A 22,510-nucleotide genomic window follows, 5' to 3' on the forward strand; every position below is an offset into this window, starting at 1 on the left:
GAATAAATATTATACTGAGAAAGCTGTAAATGAATTGGGTGTGTAATGCATTTTAAATGATTGCATCTGTATTTGAATAAAGTATAAACCAAATAAAATAAGCATTGTTATAAATCATGTGCATCAACACCACCATCATCATTATTAAGTAATCCATATAACAACTTTCAAATTCATGCTCAGAACATTGAAAGTTTCCATTATTGCAAAGATGTAATACTAGAAATCCTTGCCATTGATTCATTTGCATTTCATAAAGCACCTTTTCTGATTACTATCTCACCAGGTTTTGTGGTGAGTCATGGTATGTGCAGAGCATAATCCAAAATTATACAATTATAACATGTCAGCTATTTTAAGTTCCAAAGTTGAAGCTGAGATGTAACATTTTAGCATTGCATGCTTTACATTATGCATTGTAATTTAACAGCAATTACTTTCGCAGGTATGCCTCTTATTGTAATTATATCAACTTATTGTAATAAAAATAAATCTATATCATATCGAATCACATAGAATTAAACAAAAAGCTAAAAAAATCAAGCGTGTCTATCTTTGATCAATCATATCATCCAACACTGTTGTGTCACCACAGTCAGACAGCAGTAGAGTGATTTTGAACTACGTGTTCTTGTTTTGTAAAGCAACTACCAATATCAAACCACAAGGTCAGCAATGGAACGTGGACTAGACTTTCCAATTGAACATTTGCTGGTTTATGCCTAAAAAAAGTGTTTGAAACGGTAAGTCAGTGGGTTGAACAGTGAAGAAATGTGGGTTCTTATTTGTTAATTCATCATACACCTTCTGAAAAGCATGTGTTTGAAATACACATAAATGAAACATAAGAAAGTTTACAAACGAGAGGAGGCCATTCGACCCATCGTACTCGTTTGGTGTTCATTAATATCTAAGTGATCCAAGGATCCTATCCAGTCTGTTTTTAAATGTTCCCAAACTTTCAGCTTCTACCACATCACTGGGTAGTTTATTCCAGATTGTGACGACTCTCTGTGTAAAGAAGTGTCTCCTGTTTTCCGTTTTGAATGCCTTGAAGCCCAATTTCCATTTGTGTCCCCGGGTGCGTGTGTCCCTGCTGATCTGGAAAAGCTCCTCTGGTTTGATGTGGTCGATGCCTTTCATGATTTTGAAGACTTGGATCAAGTCCCCACGTAGTCTCCTCTGTTCCAGGGTGAAAAGGTTCAGTTCCCTCAGTCTCTCCGAGTAGGACTTTCCCTTCAGACCTGGAATAAGTCTGGTTGCTCTCCTCTGAACTGCCTCTAGAGCAGCGATATCTTTCTTGAAGTGTGGAGCCCAGAACTGTACACAGTATCCAGATGAGCTCTAACTAGCGCAATGTACAGTCTTAACATTACTTCCCTTGTTTTAAATTCTACACTTTTGACAATATACCCTAGCACTCTGTTTGCCTTTTTTATTGCTTTATTGGATGGAGAAAGTGAGGAGTCCACATAGACTCCTAAGTCTTTCTCATGCATTACTTCATCTAGATCTGTACCTCCCATAGTGTAATTATAGTGGACATTTTTGTTACCTGCATGTAATACCTTGCACTTGTCCACATTGAATTTCATCTGCCAGGTGTCGGCCCACAACTGAATATTATCTAAGTCCCTCTGAATAGCCTGTGCTGCCAAGATTGTATCTGCTGAACCACCTATTTTAGAATCATCTGCAAATTTGACAAGTTTGCTAACTATCCCAGAGTCCAGATCATTAATATAGATTAGAAACAGCAAAGGCCCTAGTACTGATCCCTGTGGAACTCCACTAACAGCCTCACTCTAGTTAGAAGCAACTCCTCTAATCGACACCCTCTGTTTCCTATACATCAACCAGTTCATAATCCAGTTCATAATCCATCTACTTACATTACCCTAAATGCCTACAACTTCCAATTTGAGGATCAGTCTTTGGTGTGGAACCTTATCAAAAGTATATAATATCATATGCTTTCACATGATCTACAGCTGCAGTTGCATGTGAAACCTATAACCTATAACCTTTAACCTTTATAATTAATTATATTATACCACCCCCTCTTAAACTAGGTTATCAAAGCTGAATTCATTATAGATATTAATAGAGGTTGTAATTACTTTGAATCCCACAGGTATGTTTAAATTGATATCCAAAGTGTGTCTTGCACTGGGGGAATGGGGACTGAGTGAACTGAATTCAAGTTAAACTCCAAGAAATAATTGTGTATTGGATACATTTTGTGCTCTAAGTTAATGTCTAATTATGCACAATGGCTTTGCATTTGCTTAAACTCCTCAAAATTAGATGCTTCTTACCATCAGCCAAAATAAATTATTTTGTTTATGAATTACTTCACATGGGTGAGATGTTCATAATGGAACACAAACCACATGCCTGGGAGCTCCAGATAAGAGAAGGTAATGCCGTAGTTTGAAGCTGTGTTGGTGACAAAGTTGATTGTGTATATCACTTGTGAACATAAAATAAGACAGCAGTGAAGAAACAAGACACTGAAGGAAGTTGACCAATTTTATCATGCAGGACTGCATTGCTGATTATTTTGTGCTGAAGAAGTTGTCAGTAGTGCAATATATCTTCTTGTTTTTGTTACTGTGCAGTGGGTTTTCTCATATATTCTCATCTGCCAAATTGACCAATGATGATTTACAGCATATTAAGTGACATCCTGTGCAGAAGTGGTGAAATCTGTGGCCATATTTCACTGCTTTTTATATGGTGAATGGCATATTATTAAAGCTGACTCCTATGATTAACTGATAGTAGGCATTGTGTTATAAAGGTAATTTTATCAATTATATGTTCTATGTGATGTCTTAAAAAATAAATAGAAAAACAAATGTTCATTGAAGAAATAGACAATCTCTCTCTCTCTCTCTCTCTCTCTCTCTCTCTCTCTCTCTCTCTCTCTCTCTCTCTCTCCCCAGTGCATTATTATTCCACAATTATAGAATTACCCCCAATGAGACAGGATTGTAAAAGTTTTAGTAACTTCTGAACTAATAACTACTGAACTTTAAAAATATATATATCTGTATTGATTCTGTAAACTTGTACTCTGACATCATTGTGAGAATGTGTTAGCTGGACTGCACTTGTAGAGACCTGATTCCCATGGGAAATACCCATTACTGGGAGGAAGGGAAGAACCACTGCTGCACAGAGACTCCGCTTTCAGGACCACATTACAGGAAAGGGACGCTGTGAGCGGCGCATGCGCACTGACTGCACGCTCTATGAAGTGATGGTTAAAATTACCAGAGACTAATAAACTCCTGTAAACCCAGAAAAACAGCAGTGGAAACTCAATACCGCTCTTTTTCTTCTAATTAAGGTTTAAGTTGCCGCACAGATATGAATTAAGAAGCCAAACACAGAAGACAGAGACAGAAACAGGCAGCTCTTAAAACGGGTGCACCGTCCGCCAGCTCCTGTACAGCCGGGCTAAGGTAGGACTTCTTCTTCTGCACTTCGTGTAGCTTTATATACAAAGTTGCATCATAGAGCCATTAAGTGCATGAAGTGGATAGGAGGATTATTTGCTACATTTGTCCGTCTTTTTGTATATACGTGCCGAGAATGGGAAAAGACAGCAATGCACCACTGAAGAATGGCACTGGTCTCCTGGTGTAAATGCTTTTAAATACTCGAAGGACGTGGCCTTTTGATCCAGGTTATGTGGCCAAAAATGGGAGGCAATCTAAAATGTACAAACAATAACTTTTCCATCTTGCAAAGTATAGATTAGAAAGTGTAAACGATGCTATACATTACTTATAATTATTGTTCATTCAGCTGTGCTTATATAGATTCTGTATAGCGTGTGTATTGAACATGATTTAAGTATAGAGTGTAATGGTAACGTGTGTACGTTTGTCTACACCTCCCTAGGTATCACATTTCCTTTATTACATTATTCACAAGACTAAAACTAGTAAGGCTCCACAGTACATTGTTTGCAGATTGTATGCCTCTGCAAATATCTGCCTTTAATATTGTATTTAAATATAAAGTCAAGTTGCAGTCATTGACTTAATGTAAAGCAAGGAAATACTATTGGGTCAGGCTTAGACTTCTGCTCTTTCTAGCCTACAGTTACCTGGGCTCTGATGTCATTGACAAACTTATCACATAATACACTTCAATGAAACATGGCCAATTCCATTTCATACTAGAACATCCCACCACTTAAAAAACTGATATTTGGGTTGATTCAGTAATGGACCTATTTGGGAGGTGCTGCAGGGAGGGGAAATACAAAATCAAACACATTGCTTGTTTTTATTGGAAAAGCTATTGAATTCAAAGGGAGGCCATGTGCGACTGTTGCTAAAACATTTGTTATATGGCCCCATCCAGCATATTGTGTTGTGGCCACTGCTTTGCAAGAAAGGGTCAATGAGTAACAGAAGGACTCCATTATAGGATCCCAGTAATGATTCCAGGTCTGAGATCTGTTTCAAATACAGACAGAACTGCATATTTCTATCCTGGAAAAGAGAAATCAACAGCAAGTTATTCAAACTTCTAACATTGATGCCACCCATTCTCTCAATATTAGGAGAGAAACTGGGAGCAGATAGCGTAAACGTAAGACGCAAATTACAAGTACATAATTCAGGGTTACAAATGTGTAGCACCTATTTGTAAAAATGATTGCACATGTATGGATACTCAACCACTGAGAGCATGCATGAAGAGTACTGATGGATGTGGGCAACATTCAGGGTGGTTTCTTTTTGCTAATTTCTTCACTAAAGTACTTGCTGGATGTTCATCACTGTACCATGCTTTTTGTCAGTGGTATCCAGCCAGTCCAATACTATTAGTATTTTGCAAAACTATCTAACTCATTTTTCTTATTAATGGATTCTGAACTTTGTATTGAACAAAAACATTACTATAAACAACACTAATCACTCAAAAATATCCACATTCATTCCAGGATAGTCAACTTGCAACAAGAAAATAAAGGAGTTTTATACCGGAGCACAAAGTTGTCCCCCAATATTTATTTAACAGCCAATTATAAGGTTTGCTAGGAAGAACATAGTAGGAAGGTGGTTTCACCTGGTCTTAAGAACATTAATTGAAACAAAACCTGCTAGAAGCTGTAAGTCAGTAAAATCATCAATATAAAACCCTAATTGTGAAACCATGCATGTTAAATTCAAATTATAACAATATTTTAATTACACAATGTCTATTTCATACACTTACAGGGTTGCATAGATCGAATTGAAACACAGTAAACACAGCTCTTTCAATGGAATCTGTTCTAGAACTATATTAGAATGCTTGTGGTTATATTTGCCAACTCAATTAAATGAGGGTTTATCTTGGAGGAAAGCCCAATATATAAGTCTGGGGCCTAATCATATTTATGGCTTTGAATCAAGAATAAGTAGCATATATTATGATTACTAAGATGCACTAGAGACTATTAATAGAAACATTTGTAATGTCTGGCAGTGTGTGATTTCCTTAGTGGAACAATTCTAGAAACCAATCACTTTGAACTGGAAATAATTTTTTCTCCTTAAAGTTGAAATCAAAACAGTAAACACATACTCAACTAAATATGGCAATGTTGTGTTTGTGTAATTTATGTAAATACATTGTACAAGTTTACATAATTAATTATTTTTACAGGAATATAATAATCAAATGCACAAAACATTAGTAAAGTAAATTAAATTGATGCTGAATGACCTGTCAAATTCTGGAAATGATTCTCAGAGCTAATAAAAAACTACAGTCTTAATAGAATACTCCAGGGACTAGTTCTACAGTATAATAAACAAAATAATGAATGAAATGTATGGCATGATGGAAAAGCTTATTTCTGTCAATCCAGGGCTGATTTTATTACAGCTGTAGTCCAGTGGCTGCATCAACAATGTTTTATGACATTTTATTTATATATTTATTTAGTTGTGTAGTCTTCAGGAAAATGTGGGATGTTTAATTAAGCAGTGAGAATGATGTACATGTCAGGATATAATTAGTAGCTGCCAAATGATGTAACGGCAAAAGGCAGTCTTAAAGAATATCAAAATAATGCATCTGTCCCTCATTCCTTCCACTGCATGCCTGTGAACTTTGAAGAATGGGTAATGACAGCAAGAACTGCCAACTGCAAGAAAAGCAGCTGGTTAAATGATTTCATGCCAGGGCTTTGCTTTTGTTTGATTTCTTTTTAGCAGTGGGACTCTCTCTGTTGAATATCAGTGATGTTGATGTATGTACAGATGAGTAATACAATACATTTTTATTGAAACACATTTTCCCTAACCCTGTTGATCAAAGTAAATGCATTAATGTATCTTGTTAATAACCATGCTCCTAGAGGATCCTAATGGTTTCTGGGTATCTTTCCAGCTGACCTCTCAATTATTGAATTGTTCACTCAGAGCAAGGCCCACCATTTGTATTTCACATTTCTGTTGCTGAATGTGTAGCCTACCTGTGCACTACTGGCATGGCAACCACACTGTCTGTGAATACAAAAAGAGCTTTGAAAGTTAGAATCTGTTATAACAGCTTGTGAGTGTAGTTTGTTCCTAAGCGAAAGCTCTTTAGTCTCATTTTGTATAATGCTATGCAGAAGCAAATTTTCTGTATGATTTAAAGAACAGACTGAAGCATTGTATGAATATGTTGGCACCACCTAAGAAATTGTTATATCTTGCAAAATGAATATTATCTGTCATTAAATAATGTATTCCCTTGTCAAGGGCAACATAAGTATGATTTTTAAATGTCACAATGTACTACATTTAGAGAAAATCAAAATGTTTACCTACCTGTAGAATTTCAAAGTACAAACCTATCTGATAATGGAGTTTATTTTAGTAAGGCGGCAGGGTACTTATTTCTAATTTGTGATTTGTGGGTAGGTCACGGTTTTGATTGGGTCTAGGTTAATATTTTTTAATCAGTGATAACCCTGTTAGAGTTTATTGAACACTGATTCAGCTTAGATACAACTGCAACGATTGCAGATTATTTAACTGAGATAAGACTGCAGCGCCATTGCTCTTTACATGACTACATTAAAATACAATTTATATACTACTTATTAGGTTCAGCTGAAGAACGTGGTGTTTCAATCTTAACCAAGTTACTTGTTTCACTTGTAAAATGTAATGTATACTATATGTAGTTATCTAATAATTTATATTTATTATAAAACCCCATTATGTCAAATATTAAGAGGCTAGATTCCGTACTTATATTTTTTTTTCAGATTTTATTAATACATATGAAGGCATTTTTAAATTGGATACAAAGGAGAGAAAATGGCCTGATTGTTTCAATCCCCTTGGAAGAATAAAAGTGTGGCCTAAATTTGTACTTTCCTCCTTGACATGAAAAAATATTAACCCTTCCTGTTCCAACACATGCATCTGTAAAGAAATCAGTTAATACCAATGATTAGTGCGGGAATGTCGGGAATGAGTAAATATGAAATCGCTTCATGAGAAAGTAGGAACACGATGTCAAACATTTCTCAACAATGTTGTGATTCTGATGAAATAAAACATAAGTACAAATTGCTATGTGAAAACCCCTGTAACGCATACACACCCAAAAATTGGATGTTAATTTCTTTTTGTTTTGTATTTCAGATATGTTTATAATATCAAATAACTATTTTGGTTGGTTTATTATTTTGTGTGAAGTAGGTGCCCTCAGCAGAAATTGGAGACAAATATCATATTGTCTAGATGTCTCTAATACTCTACATGTCATACAGAACGTATCCCTTATGAAATATCTAATGTAACTGAAACTACACTGAATCAAATGTAACAAAAAATAAAACAGGAACTTTATTTTCAAATTGTAATACTTTGTCATTCCATACGGTTCGGAAAGGTGACAATTTCTTTCAGTCTTTTTCATTTTATTTTGAAACGCTACTATTTTTACCACCCTAACAGTTGTTCAGGATTGTAATCTTTGCCATCTTGTGATACATTTGAAGAATTACACCTTTCATAACATGAGGCTGTTGCTAAAATGCTTACTTTTGTTCAAGCTGAGAAAATGTAATTATTTTCTTTAAAATAAATTCACTTACATTACTATTATTATTAGTAGTAGGATTTATATTATTTTACTGTTATGATTAATAATTATGATATGTGTATAAAATACTCCTATGGTTGAGCAGGAGGAATAACCATGAGATTCTGAGCAGCAGGGTCCACCTAGTGGCACAATGTTAGCATCGTCACAATGGATATGCAACCAAATTTGGCTGTGTGCAGAAAATGCAAAATGTCCAAACACCCACATATCCACAGATGAGAAAAACCACCCAGGGCAATCTGTCTTCTGTGTGTTCCATGAAGCCAGAGAATATGAGGTTGTTGTAGGTTTTCTTCTGTCCTTTCTTCCGGTCTTTTTTCCTTCTTATGATTCTGGCTTAGATATAGCAATTCAACAGCTTTATAGAAAGAGATGTCTGTGATGGAGGTTATTTTTTGCATTAATTAAAGACAAACCATTTATCAGATTATCAGTCAACTGAAATGTGTAAAAGTCCTCCAACCCCTCCCTTGACACTGTCATAGCAAGTTTGTTGAAGGAAGCATGTTATTTTTCTCACACTTGATTATAATTTGTCTTGTATTCTGTTACTTCTCTTTCTGCTAATGTGACAGCTGGACTGTACAGGTGGACATCAAGATCGAACCTTAAAAGTCTAATCCTAAAACAAATAAATAAATAACATTTGTGTTTTTGTTGTTGTTTTAGGCAATAACACTAACAAAGAAAATGCCACCACAACCGGAAGTGCACAAAAGCCATAGAATAATATACTGTTTTATTCTTGTTGAGGTAAGTTATTGTCCAATGATTTTGTGTGTGCTTGTGTTTTTTTCATATGGAGACTGTGTTACAAAGCTGATTCACATGTACTGCTATCTCTGCTTATTTATGCCAGGGTACTCAACTGGAATAATAACAGATCCAGGTGAAAACAATGACAATATCATATTTTCCAGTCTAATGATTGTGCTTTGGAATTGCAAGGGAATTCAATAACAACCTTGGGAATTTGCTTTAATCATGTAACAGTCCTACGAGCACTTTGTTTTTTGTCAGAAAGTGCCAATGCTCCTCAAATGAGAACAGATCCCTCTGTGACTTAAACTGTGGAGGTCTGAGCAGTTGTCACGTTTAATTAACCAATGAGCAGCATTATTGAGAAATGTGATTTTAACTGCAAAAACGCAGCATACTAGTTCTACTACCATTTACCCTATGATAATAAATGTAGTAACACAGTAATCAACTTCCATAGAAAGAGGAAGATTTAACAAGCTGTGAGAGAACACATTAAATAAGAGTTTTTCAGCATCTGAGAAGCTATTTTACAAAGACGCAGACCTAGCTTTGTATCAGGCAATATTATGGACACAAATGGTTAATTTCCAATGAGGTCTGACAAAGAATGCCTTAAAACCTGTATCAGCAGCTTAAATACAGTACATATATTGACATTGATGTAGTGTATATATTTAAAGCTCAAAAGCAAGATATCTTGACCAGCAACAAATTTGAAAGGTGGTGCAAACCCAAATAAACAATACCAAAATATACAGAGAATATTTCATTTTCACTTTAAAAAGACTTTAGCAGGTCTTCATGAGTTTGAACTTGTATTTTATTTATATTTTTCCACCTTTCATTAGTAGTAAAAATAACAAATAGGATTTTCTTTGTGGTTCGGTTGAAATGAAAGAACACTTTTTCCATAGCGTTGTCTAAAATGCCATAATTGATTCATATATGTTTGCCAATCTGAATACCTGTCGTGACATATACAGCATTACCAGCAGTCAGGGAGCAGCTAGGAAAGTCCCAATAGTTTTTCACTGTGTTCTCTGACAGGTTTTTGTATCCTCCGCGGTCTGCTATCAAAATGGGTTTAGCCTTTACTCCAAGAAAATAATCCTAGTTGGCATTTCAGTAGCAATTAAAATACCTATGTGTCAAATGTCTTGTATTGCTGTATTCTACTCCAGACTATATATATTCATAGATCGTGTTCATAGTGTCATTTAATTATAATAATGTATTTCTCAAAGCTATAGGTTTGTTAAAACACAATTGTTTTTATAACTCAAATATCATAACAGTGGAATGTCTCCAGTTTTATCCAATAACTATGTGCACATCAAGTTGTTATATGAACTTGTTTCCTTTTAAAATATATATTTCTATTTTGAAAGACAGATTTAAATCTCAAATGTTGCTTGTTATAATTTCTGTACTGTGTAGCCTGTTACACTTGCACTGATGTTCTGTTCTATTATTAATCTGATATTATATGAGAAACAGTTTATTGCTATGGTTTAACCAAGCAGGAACATAAGAAATCAGGAAGAATCTCAGCCCCCTTGTGCTATTTTTCTGCTGATGGACCTGATTTCAGTGTTTTAGTATTCAAGTGATCAAGCTTAGTGTAACTGCCATAGCACGTGTCATATATTGTGTAGGTTTAATATATCTCTGCACTAAAGAAGCAAAGTTACTGCCTAATCCATTTGTTGTCATTTCAATCACAAAACTAATTTTTAAAAGGTGGGGTTTTGCTCCAACAGAAAGATTTGCTTAATTAATATTTTAGTGGCTATAGTGCTTGGAGCTTTGCTGGTGACCATGGTTCAGATCTGAGGTTACAAATAATTCAAGAACTGTTGTCCAGTGTAACAAGTTTGTCATGCCAATTTAAATAACACAAAGAATAGACATGTCTAACATTACATCTAGTACATGACAACTGTACATCCTCAATAAAGGAAACTTGCTGCAATCTAATAAAATGTACAGGGCCCCCTACAGAACACTGACAAATATATGTCTCTAACTCCATCGCTTAATATTCTGTGAAGATCTGTTGCAAAAATGTGAACTGCTCTTTAAGATTGAGGACATGCGGAGAGGTCTGTTCTCCTCAGTCTTAATTGTATTTGAATAATGAGGCTGTGCTAGACTGCAAGGCACCCCTGAAGCATGCAACATGTTCTGTCCTTATGTCAGAGACTACATTGAGCCTAGATACTCTCCAATAGCATTCAATTAAAGTTTGATATTGTTAACAAAATTTGAAGAATACAAGGTAATAATGTCGTGCAATTTGATGTTAGAGTTTGTTTCTACAATTCATTATAATTGGATGCACCTAAGGTATAATTTTCTTGGGAAGTGTCATATTCAAGACATACAATTATCTAAATGTTAAAAAAAAAAAAAAAAACATTAACCAAACGCTAAGATTATAAAAATAAATACTTGAAGAGGTCTGAATAATATTATACTGGTTAATAGCAATGCCATTATGTAATCTAGATTTAATTTACATTGCTGTTTGTATCCCATTCATTCAAATTCTCTTTTTTTTTACTCTATTGTATTGGGTGACCAATAAATAAAGGTGACCTTGGCCAGGGAAACCAGTGGTTTATGTTTGCTGTAGCACACAATCCTCAAATCAAATGCCTGAACATAATTACTATGTTACTGATTCCCATTCATTTGCATATCAGTCATTCGAACTGTCTTTGAAGGATTTTGCTTTTTAAAACATCCTATTCAAACATGAATAATAGTATGTACACATGTATAATCCACAGATGTATTTGCATACAGTTAGCTGAGGCTCTGGTGCTTATTCAGTCAAGCAACAAATATCGAGATCAAATACCTAATTGATATATATATATATATATTTGGTACATTCATTTCCATTTCCCTGGAGAATTACAAATGTCCAGGAACTGGTGGGTTAGAAACATGCTTAGGGCTTGCTTAAAATATGAAAATATTTGTTTATAAAGGTTCAGCGGTAGCTCTTACTTACTTTCGTGTTCAGATTCATGTTTTCCTCATCATTGAATATAGCTAACATCATATTAAATAGAGAATGTCATCTAAGATCAATATTGTATGCACAAGACTGTTATGCCCAGTAATATTTCTACACTCTCTACTGTCTCTTTCTGGTTTTGTTTCTATGACTGATTTATGAATCCAAGTTTATTAAGACTAGTCAGAAATGCATTGAATCACTGGTTCCTGATCCACTAGAGGGTGCCATTTTTGGTATTTATTTCTTAGTGCCCTCTTAAAATCCAGTTCAGTGCTTTTACAAATTGTGCTGTTTGTTTCACAGCTATACTGCATCCTCTTCCTGTTTCCTGTGGTGAGAAGCTTTAAAAAAAAAAAAAAAAAAAAAACATACAAAAAATGTTGATTGTATAATCCTTTAACAAATAACAAGGAAATAGTCTTCTCTTATTATTTAATCAGTCACTCTCACTTCAAAATCTCAATCAAAACTGTCAAATGCAAAAAAAAACAAAAAAACAGAAAAAAAGACAGAAAGTACTATAGATAAAGAACAGCTAAATGGAAACTAATGGACATATAATAATTTAAATGTTTCCATTTTTAATGCTGTGTTGCATGATGTTTGACAATTCTGTTCATTACTATTACACTAAAATGTATTGCAGCTAGAAAAGTGTAAGAAATAATTTGTACTCCAAAGAGGCAGACTTATTTTACTTAACTATCCAGTTCTCTTTCTTAGCTTTGACATTTTCATTAGAAAAAAACATTCTTATTGAGAGTCACTCATTCCCATATGTTTTCAGTTTTTAAGACAATGATTTTCCTCTGGTTCTCAAATTAACAAAAAAATGTGTACAGGCTTTTTTTTACCTCGTATTCTTTCCTCCAAAAAACATTCCTATACCGGAGGTCTTGTGGAGAACATAACCCTGGGGTTTCTAATCTATGTCATTATAATCTAATTTAACCCTAAGGTTTGCATTAATGTTCTTAATATATACAGGGGGCCCTTGCAATACGCTGACTCGTTGTTCGTCGTTTCGCAGAGTCGTCGCTAATAAATATAGGACGCTTTTTCGTTAATTGTCGTTTTTTGTGACCTGTCCTCGCAACCAGAGCAGTTGAGAGCAAGATGCTCCTCACTACTTCTCCATTTGTGATCTCCTCCTATTGTCTCTTCCCATTCTTATTACTTTCTCCAACTACGGAGACCGTGAAGGTACAAAGTATTTTACACTAAATCTTAATATCGTAACTGTTGCTAGACTCACACTCCCATCATCCCACAATGCCGTGTGTTCACAGCTGTGAACAGTGATTCTGTGCGGTTAGTGAACTTTTTTTCTTTTAAACTCTCTGTTGGTGTTTAGAAACGGTGCAATACTATGTTAGGTTCATTCACTGAGGTCATACAGTAATGGTTACACATTTATTATGTACAATTATCGTTGTAATTCATTATAAGAGTGGTTTATGGTGTTTGAAAGACATTTGGATGGGTACATTTATTTATTGTGCAGTGTTGGAACACATCTAGGGATATTCCCATTATTTCTTTTGGATATTAATTCCCCTTAATTCGTCGTTTTGCATTTCATCACGATCTTCAAGTACGCATCCTCTATGATTTTCGAGAACCCCCTGTATTTAAATACAGTTTTGGAATTATAGGCGTTATGTATTTTGTGCTTCAAAATAAGCATTCTCATTTAACAACATACACATTACAGTGCATTCAGATTAGAATAGAGATTTTAAAATTGTGTTCATCAAAGCTCCAGAATTCTGTTTGACTCAGATCAGCAATAATGTTGAGCTCAAAGATATTGGAACAGTTACAGTGATATAGGGATCAGTTCCTGGAGTGGCTGACTGATTAGACTTCAATCTTACAACTGTGCCCAGGGTGAATCTCTGATCTTAGCTTGACAGTAATCAGGCAATACAACTAATGACCATGTTAATGTGACAACTCACTTTTGAGCAAGATTGTTCATTTAAAATAGTCTATTTAATTGAATTTAATAGTTATGGATTTAAATGTCATAGACCATAAAGGAGTTAATTACTTGCTCACATTTTTGTTCTGGGTTTTATTTCCAACTGTCCTCCTCTGCATGTGTTTTTCTGGTCAGATTCATTGACACGCGAAGTATTTCTGCAAGAACTGCTTGAACACACTGCCCAGATGCAATGTCAACCGTAAGAGTTTAAGGGCATATCTGAACCCAAGCTGACAGAGAATAATACAAAACCAACCACAGTCATGAAAAAGAGCTAATCATATAATTCTTGCTACACATGATTAAAATAAGAATGGATATATTTTTTCCATCTAAAATAATTTTGTTTAAATGTATCTTAATGTGAAAATACAATATAAAGTCTTACTTGTAATAATTGTATACATAGATTACATGTATTTTATTTTACTTTGGAAAACATGAATGTATTAATTCTGTGGACCTCTGTGCTTTGACGGCTCAATTAATTTTCCTTCAATTCTTCTTAAAAACACACAAAAAAAACAACAACAACAACAAACACGTTGGAGTCTTTATCAAGTCTATAGAAATGGACAAAAAGGCTTTTTCATTCTAATGAACTGCGTAACAGTAAAAATGAATGTTTCTTTTAACAAGGGGCTCCTTCTATCATTTGTGACAAGCCCACAGTACAAACAAAGCCTGATGCAAACTAGAAAGCGGTGAGGAGGCGAGTACAAAGCAAACCTTATAATCAGAGGATTAACTCTGAGAAAATGAATTTCAGTGTCGCTTTTTCCCGTCTTGTAAAATGAATATGGCATTTCAATTGTGAAGAGATTTGTGTCAATCTATATTTAACTGCTTATTTTCCATTAATGTCTGGTTAATACCACCTTCATTTTATTGTACAAGATTATGGCATGTATGCATGTCCCACCTTGAAAGAAAACTAGCAGTTATTTTTCAAGTCGAGAATACAGCTACAACTATGGGGGGGTTGGACATTGCACGTTACCATGGGGAACTCTCAAAGCTGCCTATATGCTGTTGTGCACTGTCACTCCCTCTGCCTGCTTTAACTAGTTCAGTACAGAGCCTCTTTTTGCTGGGTGACCTTGCAGCCTTTGGGAAGTATGGCCTCTCAGTCCTCCTTCCACTGCTGTGCCACGTGTGCAGACAACACGCTTCCACCTGTGGATGGTCACCGTGCGTGGCCTGACTTGGCCCTGAACATGCACAGCAGTGTCTGGCTGTTGTACCATCTGTAGTGACCCACACAGCTCTTGTTCTTGACCACCTCCACGAGTTTGGCCTGCGGGTCAACTGGGAGAAGGATCGCCTACAATTGTTTTCAGTTTTGTAGACTGGATGTTCTATTGAGAATCCGCTGCTGGCTTCATTTGAGCCTCAGTATGCTCTGTGGCAGATGCTCCCGGCCTCTGTTTTTGTGTTTGGTGGTCGAGAAGCGGCTTTTTGTCTCACGACTCTTTTCATGATTTGCACCTCTCTGCCAGTCGCTGTCTCCACATCCTGGTAGGCTATTGGCCTTTGATGTCGCTTCTGTCATCTGCTCCCTCCCATGCCTGAATATTGTTCCAGCTGAGTGTGGTGTTTGGCACTTGCTCCTGGTCTTGTTTTCAGTTTTTCAGTGGAGCCTTTGCTCCTGGCTTGGTCTGATTGGTGGTGTGCATTAACCTTTTGGTCCTTGCTTCCTATTAAGTCTGTTTTTTTAATCTCCTAGTAGAGCTTGGTCCCGTTGCCCCTGCTCTTGGTTTGAGTTGATTGCTGGTATGTGGTATGTTCTTGTTTTATTGTGTGTAAATTGAGGCCTCACCTCCATGTAGGCTATGGCCTCGAAATTGGTTTCCTTAAGATTTGCTGCTGGCCCTACTCACAACAACTTGGGTACACAGTATCCCACCCCCTTGGATAGTATTCTCCTTTTCAGATAATTGGGGTTGTATTCACAACCTATTGATTGATAAAAATTAATATAATAATATTATTATTATTATTATTATTATTATTATTATTAATAATAATAATAATAATAATAATAATAATAATAATAATAATGCTATTGTAAACCCTCACCAGCTTATACTGTAACTGTTTTTACGTAGTTCAGTTGTAAATGTCGTTCAGAAAAGCCAGCTCCTGAATTGTTTTGAAGATGTCCAATGTTTCTGCTACAGGAATCTGCAAACATCACTTCCACAGTTTGGAAGGTCCCAGGAAAGAACTTTATTGATTATGAATGTTACGAATTATATTATTCTGAAAACAAAATTACACTTAAAACTTTATTTTTAACAGCACAAACTGGACTCTTAATAGATCTTTTAAATTACCACTACAACTTTGGGCTAGACCAAATCAAAACTTTGACCTACCTGTAAAGATCGTAAATTACAAACCTGTGCCCTATCATGGTTTTATTTATTGTCAGATGCCACTTTCTACTCTATAGGTTATAATTTAGGTCTATGCCATTAACTAACTGATGCACTAAAAATGATATAGGAGCAGGATTTACTCTTAAATGTCTACCTGAGCTTATATTAATCATTTAAAAAGTAATGAGTCTAGGGAATGCCTTGATAAGATTGATCTAGACTGTAATTATATTTACATCAGTCAGCAGGAAATGTTTTGTGTGTTTCCACTTTAAAGTTTGGTTCTTTTGGTTCCAGTCATTGCTTGAGAGCAGTGGGGATCGTGGTGGGTGGAGGGGTTAAATAGGGGTGCCCTGGTGACTCCCGTAGCAAAAAGTTAAAATGTTACAGTATATCTAAGTATTTAGTATCAGATAGAATGAATTATCCATTCAATTGCAAAGTTCTCCCTTCTGGATTCACTATTCTGAGTTTGAAATCAGGCCTGGACTCCACTTTATATGTTTCCTGTAACCTTTGAAAGACCTCAGTCAATCTTTTCCTCAGCCATCATGTACAGAGTAAATAGATTGAGTTCTTTTGATCTGTAATTGTAACCCATGGCCTTAAGCCTAGCATAATTGCAGTTGCCTTTCTCTGCTTTTCTTCAAGATATCTACATCCTTCTTTGTGGGATTGAGGACAGAATACATTGTTCCAGAAGCGGTACAACGAGTGCATTACACAACTTCACCTCTGCAAACTCTTTAAAAAGAAATGTTATTGATCAAAGCACTGAACAATGGATCATTTGTAATACTCAGAAGACTGAGGAATCAAGTGAGGTAGTCATTCATATTTTCAGCCTCTTGTGTTCCTGTAGTGTTGGGTGTTGTATACATTTTTGGAGCATGATAACTGTCATCCCGACTCACATTGTTTGAAATCATGGGAGTGGCAGTACAAACTTCACATTCTCATGATACACATTTTAAAATCCGAACTGATTTTGATAACGGTGGGCAGCACACGCTTAAAGATTGGCTTTCACTGAATTTGTTTGTGTCGTGATGGTGTGCACACTACAGGATCGTTTAAGAACAGGGAGTCACACATTTAACGACTGATCTGAAATCCATTGTCGTGGGCATCTCTAACACTCCCCAGTCCTGTGGAAACACGTGTGAGATATCCATTCCAGAGAAAAAGTAAACAGACATGGGCCTGGACATTAACGAGCTTGCCACCCTTGCTGTTTGTGCGTTCATCTGTGCAGACAAACTAAAAAGCAGAGAGAATAGAGAAAGTGGGTGAAGGCATGGCTGGGGAGGCAAGGGCAATAGCCTGTATTCTCTGCTGTGAGAGCTGAAGGTGAGCAGCTGTCATAGGTTATATCCATCACGCAGCATTATCATCGCATTGTAGGTACAGATATTTTGCACAGACCTGAGTCAATTACAGATGCTAATTGGTGTTTGTATTTGAAAATATAATTTTCCATCTATATGAGTATTTTTAAATAACCACCCCCAAAACAACTATTTGTATTTGAATAAATACTTCTGAAAATCAAATACTCTTGTCATGTTTATTCTTCCTTTTCTTTTTCCTTCAATCAGCTCAACTTTCATTGGCTGCTCCCGGTTTCCGTCTCCAGCCTCTTATAAAGTGCTTTAAACCTGTGACTTTTCATGATCAGTTCATGATTAGAAGAATAATACGAAAACTAATGGAATAAATTGAGTAATTGGAATGATAATTCAATTAAACTATATTGAATTAATTTGTGTGGGGAAAGTGATACCTTACAAATTAACCAATAATACCTCTCAAATTTTTATAGGAATACAGATTTATTTTTTATTTTTTTTAAAACATCACACACGGTGGTGTACAAAATAAGCTTAAATACAATAGATGTTATACATTTTGTCATATATAATTCACAGTAGCACACATTCCCAAATACTGACAGTCAGATCAGAAGATGGCCAGTTTAACATCTTCCCCTGCCCTGTTACTATTTTTCAGGCTGCCACAAACATTTTAATTCAAAAAGCTAACAGGCTCCTTTCAAATCGTCAGGGGTATGAGGAAGACAGTGCATGAATTTCTTATGAAGCATAGCACACAAGATAAGCCTGTGCTGCTTGAAGCCTGGTGCTTTGAAGTTTTTCTCTGTTAGTTTGCCTCATAATAAATAGTATTTATTCATGTGTGATGATCAAATCAAAAGTATAAGTGCTCTGACTATTATGTTTTTTTTTCTTTTTACAGTAAATAAATGTGTATGTGCAGTATGCGCGTGTGTGTGTATGTTTAATTATGCCGTTTTCATTTTAGTATTTCCTTACCCTTTGCCATCTTTGATAATTCAGTTAGCATTTTAAAACCTAACAGAACATTTACAACTGTTCAGGGTCCTCTTTTTGTGATCTTTTTGTTGAACTGAAATCACATGATGGCCAGATCTAGGTCAATATACAGCTTTGGGCTGGTTTAGGTAAAAATATCTTTATAAATGTACAGTAAGCCTTTTCATGCTGTAATACAATGCCCAGAGTTACAGAATGACTGCTGTCAAGAACTGTCAAAATATGATGTGTAATTGCAAAATTATACTTTTATCATATAAGTCTAAGTTCCAAGGAATAGATAATATTCCATGGCTGATTTTCTGGATTCATCTATGTAAATGTATTCTATTTCTTTGTATCACTGACTTAGATATTATCCTATATATTTTCAAACTATACTCCCGACACTGGTGGAAGGTTGATCTAACTAATTATAAAACAACAAATACATTACGATAGTTATTTTATCGTAATATTAAAGTCTTTCCTTTAAAATGTGTTATATGAAATCTTGAAAGATTAAAATAATTCCAGTGTTTGGGAACATTTGAAGGAGCCCCTATTCACATACCAGAAGAAATAAACTGCCCAGCTATATCTCATGTTTAATGGATGGATGGCATAATTATGTTGTCCAAGAGGACTTGTTAGGGATTTCCGTGATAAGAGTGTTGGCAGTGTTTCTCCAGAAAGCAATGCTCAAAAATATTAAATATAGAAGATTGAATTAAAACAGTTACATCATTAGAATATTTGTTCCCCTGTAAATTAACAGACATATTTATTTTATAGCCAATTACTATTTCAATGCTGTGATGTATTGTCACACCTGTATGTTTAAGTGTTTAAAATAATGACTAAGTTCTGAAACCCAGGAAGCTCAGTTTAATTTAAGTAGTGCATTGGGCCTATGACTTCATCATTGCTTTGGTTTCAGTTTAAAGGAATTAAATAGTCATACTAATTAATTCTCTTGAGATTAGATAGTTCTGAAGTCCCCATACCTTGGTTATCAGTGCCAAAAACAGCTGAGCAACCTTGTCCCTCGCATGGTGAACTCCAGCATTGCATGATGTCGAGCTAACACCTCTGCAGGGAGATCAAACGATATATTGTGACATTATTATTATTATTATTATTTTCTGAACTTTCTTTTCTTTGTTGCTATATATATTAAATAAGGCTGATCATAAAAAATAAAACGTAAAAACATTTTAACCAATACAGTCACATGAAGTACATATTTTTTGTGTTAATTACACAAATTATAAATAAATAAATGTTCCCAGTAGTGTGCCTTGCTCATCGAGAGGAATGCTCTAGAATTAGACGCACTGTTGCTTGTTTTGTGTAAGTATTAATTATAACATCTGCTACACTTGACAATTGTAGTGTTTGTGACAATCCTTCCAGGAACTCCAATTGTGCCAAAGCATTCAGCTAAATACACCCCTGCTGGGCCTTTAGTTGGTGACATTTGTTTTTGATTATATCAAAGTTTTTTCAAATGTACTTCAGTGTCAAATCCTCCTATTTCTTCTCTGTACACAGTTTCACACCTAATTCCCAATCACTGTGATTGACATTCATATATTTTTGCTTGTTTGTTTGTTTGTTTTTACATTGATTTAAATTGGGTTTTTATTTAGTTAATACTGTGTGTATTATATCAAAAAGGAAAATAACTTGAAGGTTTTGTTTTCTTTTAAATATTCTTCAGATTTAACAGTTTACCTTCTGGTTAAAATGTTTGGTTTTTTGCATGTTTACAGATCATTTTAATCCCTATGGAACAGCATGATCTCAGTGCTTGTTACAGTGGGGCATATGCAGAATGATGCTTATTTTCAGTTTCTCTCTTTTTTTATTATCAGTTTCACCTCATTAGTCGCACAGCCTCTGAGGAAAAAGTTGCAAATATGTCAATCCACAAGAGAGGAGAAGTCTGCTAGAAAGGAAAGATAAAGCAGAAGCCCCCTTTGGTCAATTACCAAACTTAAATTTGCAATGAGGGGCCCATAGCTACAGTTGCAGACTACAATGCTATCTGAACATTTTTTATGCAACGGATTTGCAACAGCTTTTTAGTTCTGACTGATGTTCTGCTTAACTGGGGCCTATATTAAGTCAAAGGTTTTCATGCTGTGAATGCTATACTTTATGATGTCTGTGGTAGCACTATTTAGACTCGCTTAGACTATGTACACCTTTGTTCTGCCAATGGTAAAATAAACTGATATGATCTATTCTCAAAGGTTAAATAAAGATACCTGGATTTAATAAGATCTGGTGACCAACTCCATATAAACTGAAAATGTCATATGTCGAATGGCATATTATGCACCTATACGGTTTCACTGCAAGTTGTATTTTGAAATTATTTTTTCTATAGTCTGTTTTCCCTTGTTTTATTCAGATCCAAAATACTGTATATATTAAAACATATGAAAGGGCCGCAAATATCTAGTCATTTATGCCTTGTTTACACTAGCGTACCCGTATCTGGGTATTTTTACGCTAACAAATACCCGATCTGAGCCGGAACCAAACCATGAAACTCTGGCCTCGCACAGTCATGCACACCCAAAATGTGTATTATCAAAGCATCAAGCAAATGCTTGTCAATTTCTATTCATTTTCAGCTTTCTCTTTTCATTCCCATATGTTGGAGCCTGATACCTGATTAGTGTTGGTCTAACGTGACCAAGCTCTATTAATTACTTCCAGAGAGTCTATCTGATTAGATCAAAATTGTGAATTTTAATTAGGATTTGAGCAAACGCACAAGGGGATATAGTTCTGACAAATATTTCATAGCTCTTTCAATGCAGAATTAAGTTGACATGCTGTAATCTTTAAAGTTAATAGAAATTCTCCCAAAACAAAGCCTTACAACTAGAAAGTTTGAATAACAAAATGACAGCAACACCATATTTTGGTTATCTCTAATGAAAAATAGAGTAGAGAGAGAGTGCATTATATATTATGAAATAAAAGTAAATCTTTAGTTTGATTTAACCATTTTTAATTGTTTCAGATGCATTAGCTTTGATCCCATTGAAAAAAACATCTCCAAGTCTTTTGCCATGTTCTGGTTCACACCTGTTTATTTAATCGTATTTTAAAAATATGGATATGGTTGATACGTAATAATAATCCCTCGATTCTCTCATTAGAAAATAAAACTAGTCAAAAGAGAGCAGATAGAACTGTGTCCCTTCATTACGTGACTTATCTCTAGAATCCAGTCAGTTGTAATAGATCTTTCTTATCAGTAGCAACCAAATCTAGCCAATGGGAATTGAGAGAATACATCATAAATGTATTTTGCATGACTTTATTCATTCTCTCTCACACAGTGATTTCTGTGGCATTTCCCTTGTTCTTGAATTGCTCTTGACCTGTGTTGGCCTGTTCTGAATGCCTGCTTACTATCAGACCCAAACTCCCTCCAGGGACAGCTAGGAAACCTTTAAGCCTAAAACATTTATTTTTATTTTTTTTTGCCTTCAAAATTATTATTACTTTACCACAAACTCCCATGAGCAACTTTTTCTTTGTTCATAGCTCAAATTTGAATTATTTAGCAGGATGAATCTCTTTTGAAGTCTCAAATACCTCTGACACTCAAGGGGGAAAGAGCTTAAAAAAGTTTTTAAGATGCCAGACGAGATATTCTATTTCCCACTAATTAAACCTAACCTCATTGCAGAAGCTAGCACACAGTGGTCATTAGAAGAACACACTTTACCATTGCTAACCAGGGTGCTGTTTGTTTTCCTGGAATATAGAAATAAATATAATTAAAACTGCTGATATTTTACATAAGCTTGGGAGTTGTGTGATCCTTGAAGTATTTGAATGCCTTTTGGACCATAAAACAGTTGTTGGTAAGAAA

General features: G+C 35.2%; 1 protein-coding gene across 1 annotated transcript in view; it reads left to right on the plus strand.

The window, feature by feature from the left end:
- Positions 1-3,244: 3,244 nt before the first annotated feature.
- Positions 3,245-22,510, plus strand: part of LOC136714941 (phospholipid phosphatase-related protein type 5-like) — a 53,775-nt gene continuing 34,509 nt past the window's right edge. Inside the window, exons 1-2 of the mRNA XM_066692585.1 lie at positions 3,245-3,470; positions 8,788-8,871. Coding sequence (XP_066548682.1) covers positions 8,809-8,871 — 63 coding nt within the window. The 5' untranslated portion in view covers positions 3,245-3,470; positions 8,788-8,808. The remainder of the gene's footprint in view (positions 3,471-8,787; positions 8,872-22,510) is intronic.

This window comes from Amia ocellicauda, chromosome 19 (assembly GCF_036373705.1).
Source record: "Amia ocellicauda isolate fAmiCal2 chromosome 19, fAmiCal2.hap1, whole genome shotgun sequence".
Taxonomy (NCBI): Eukaryota; Metazoa; Chordata; class Actinopteri; order Amiiformes; family Amiidae; genus Amia; species Amia ocellicauda.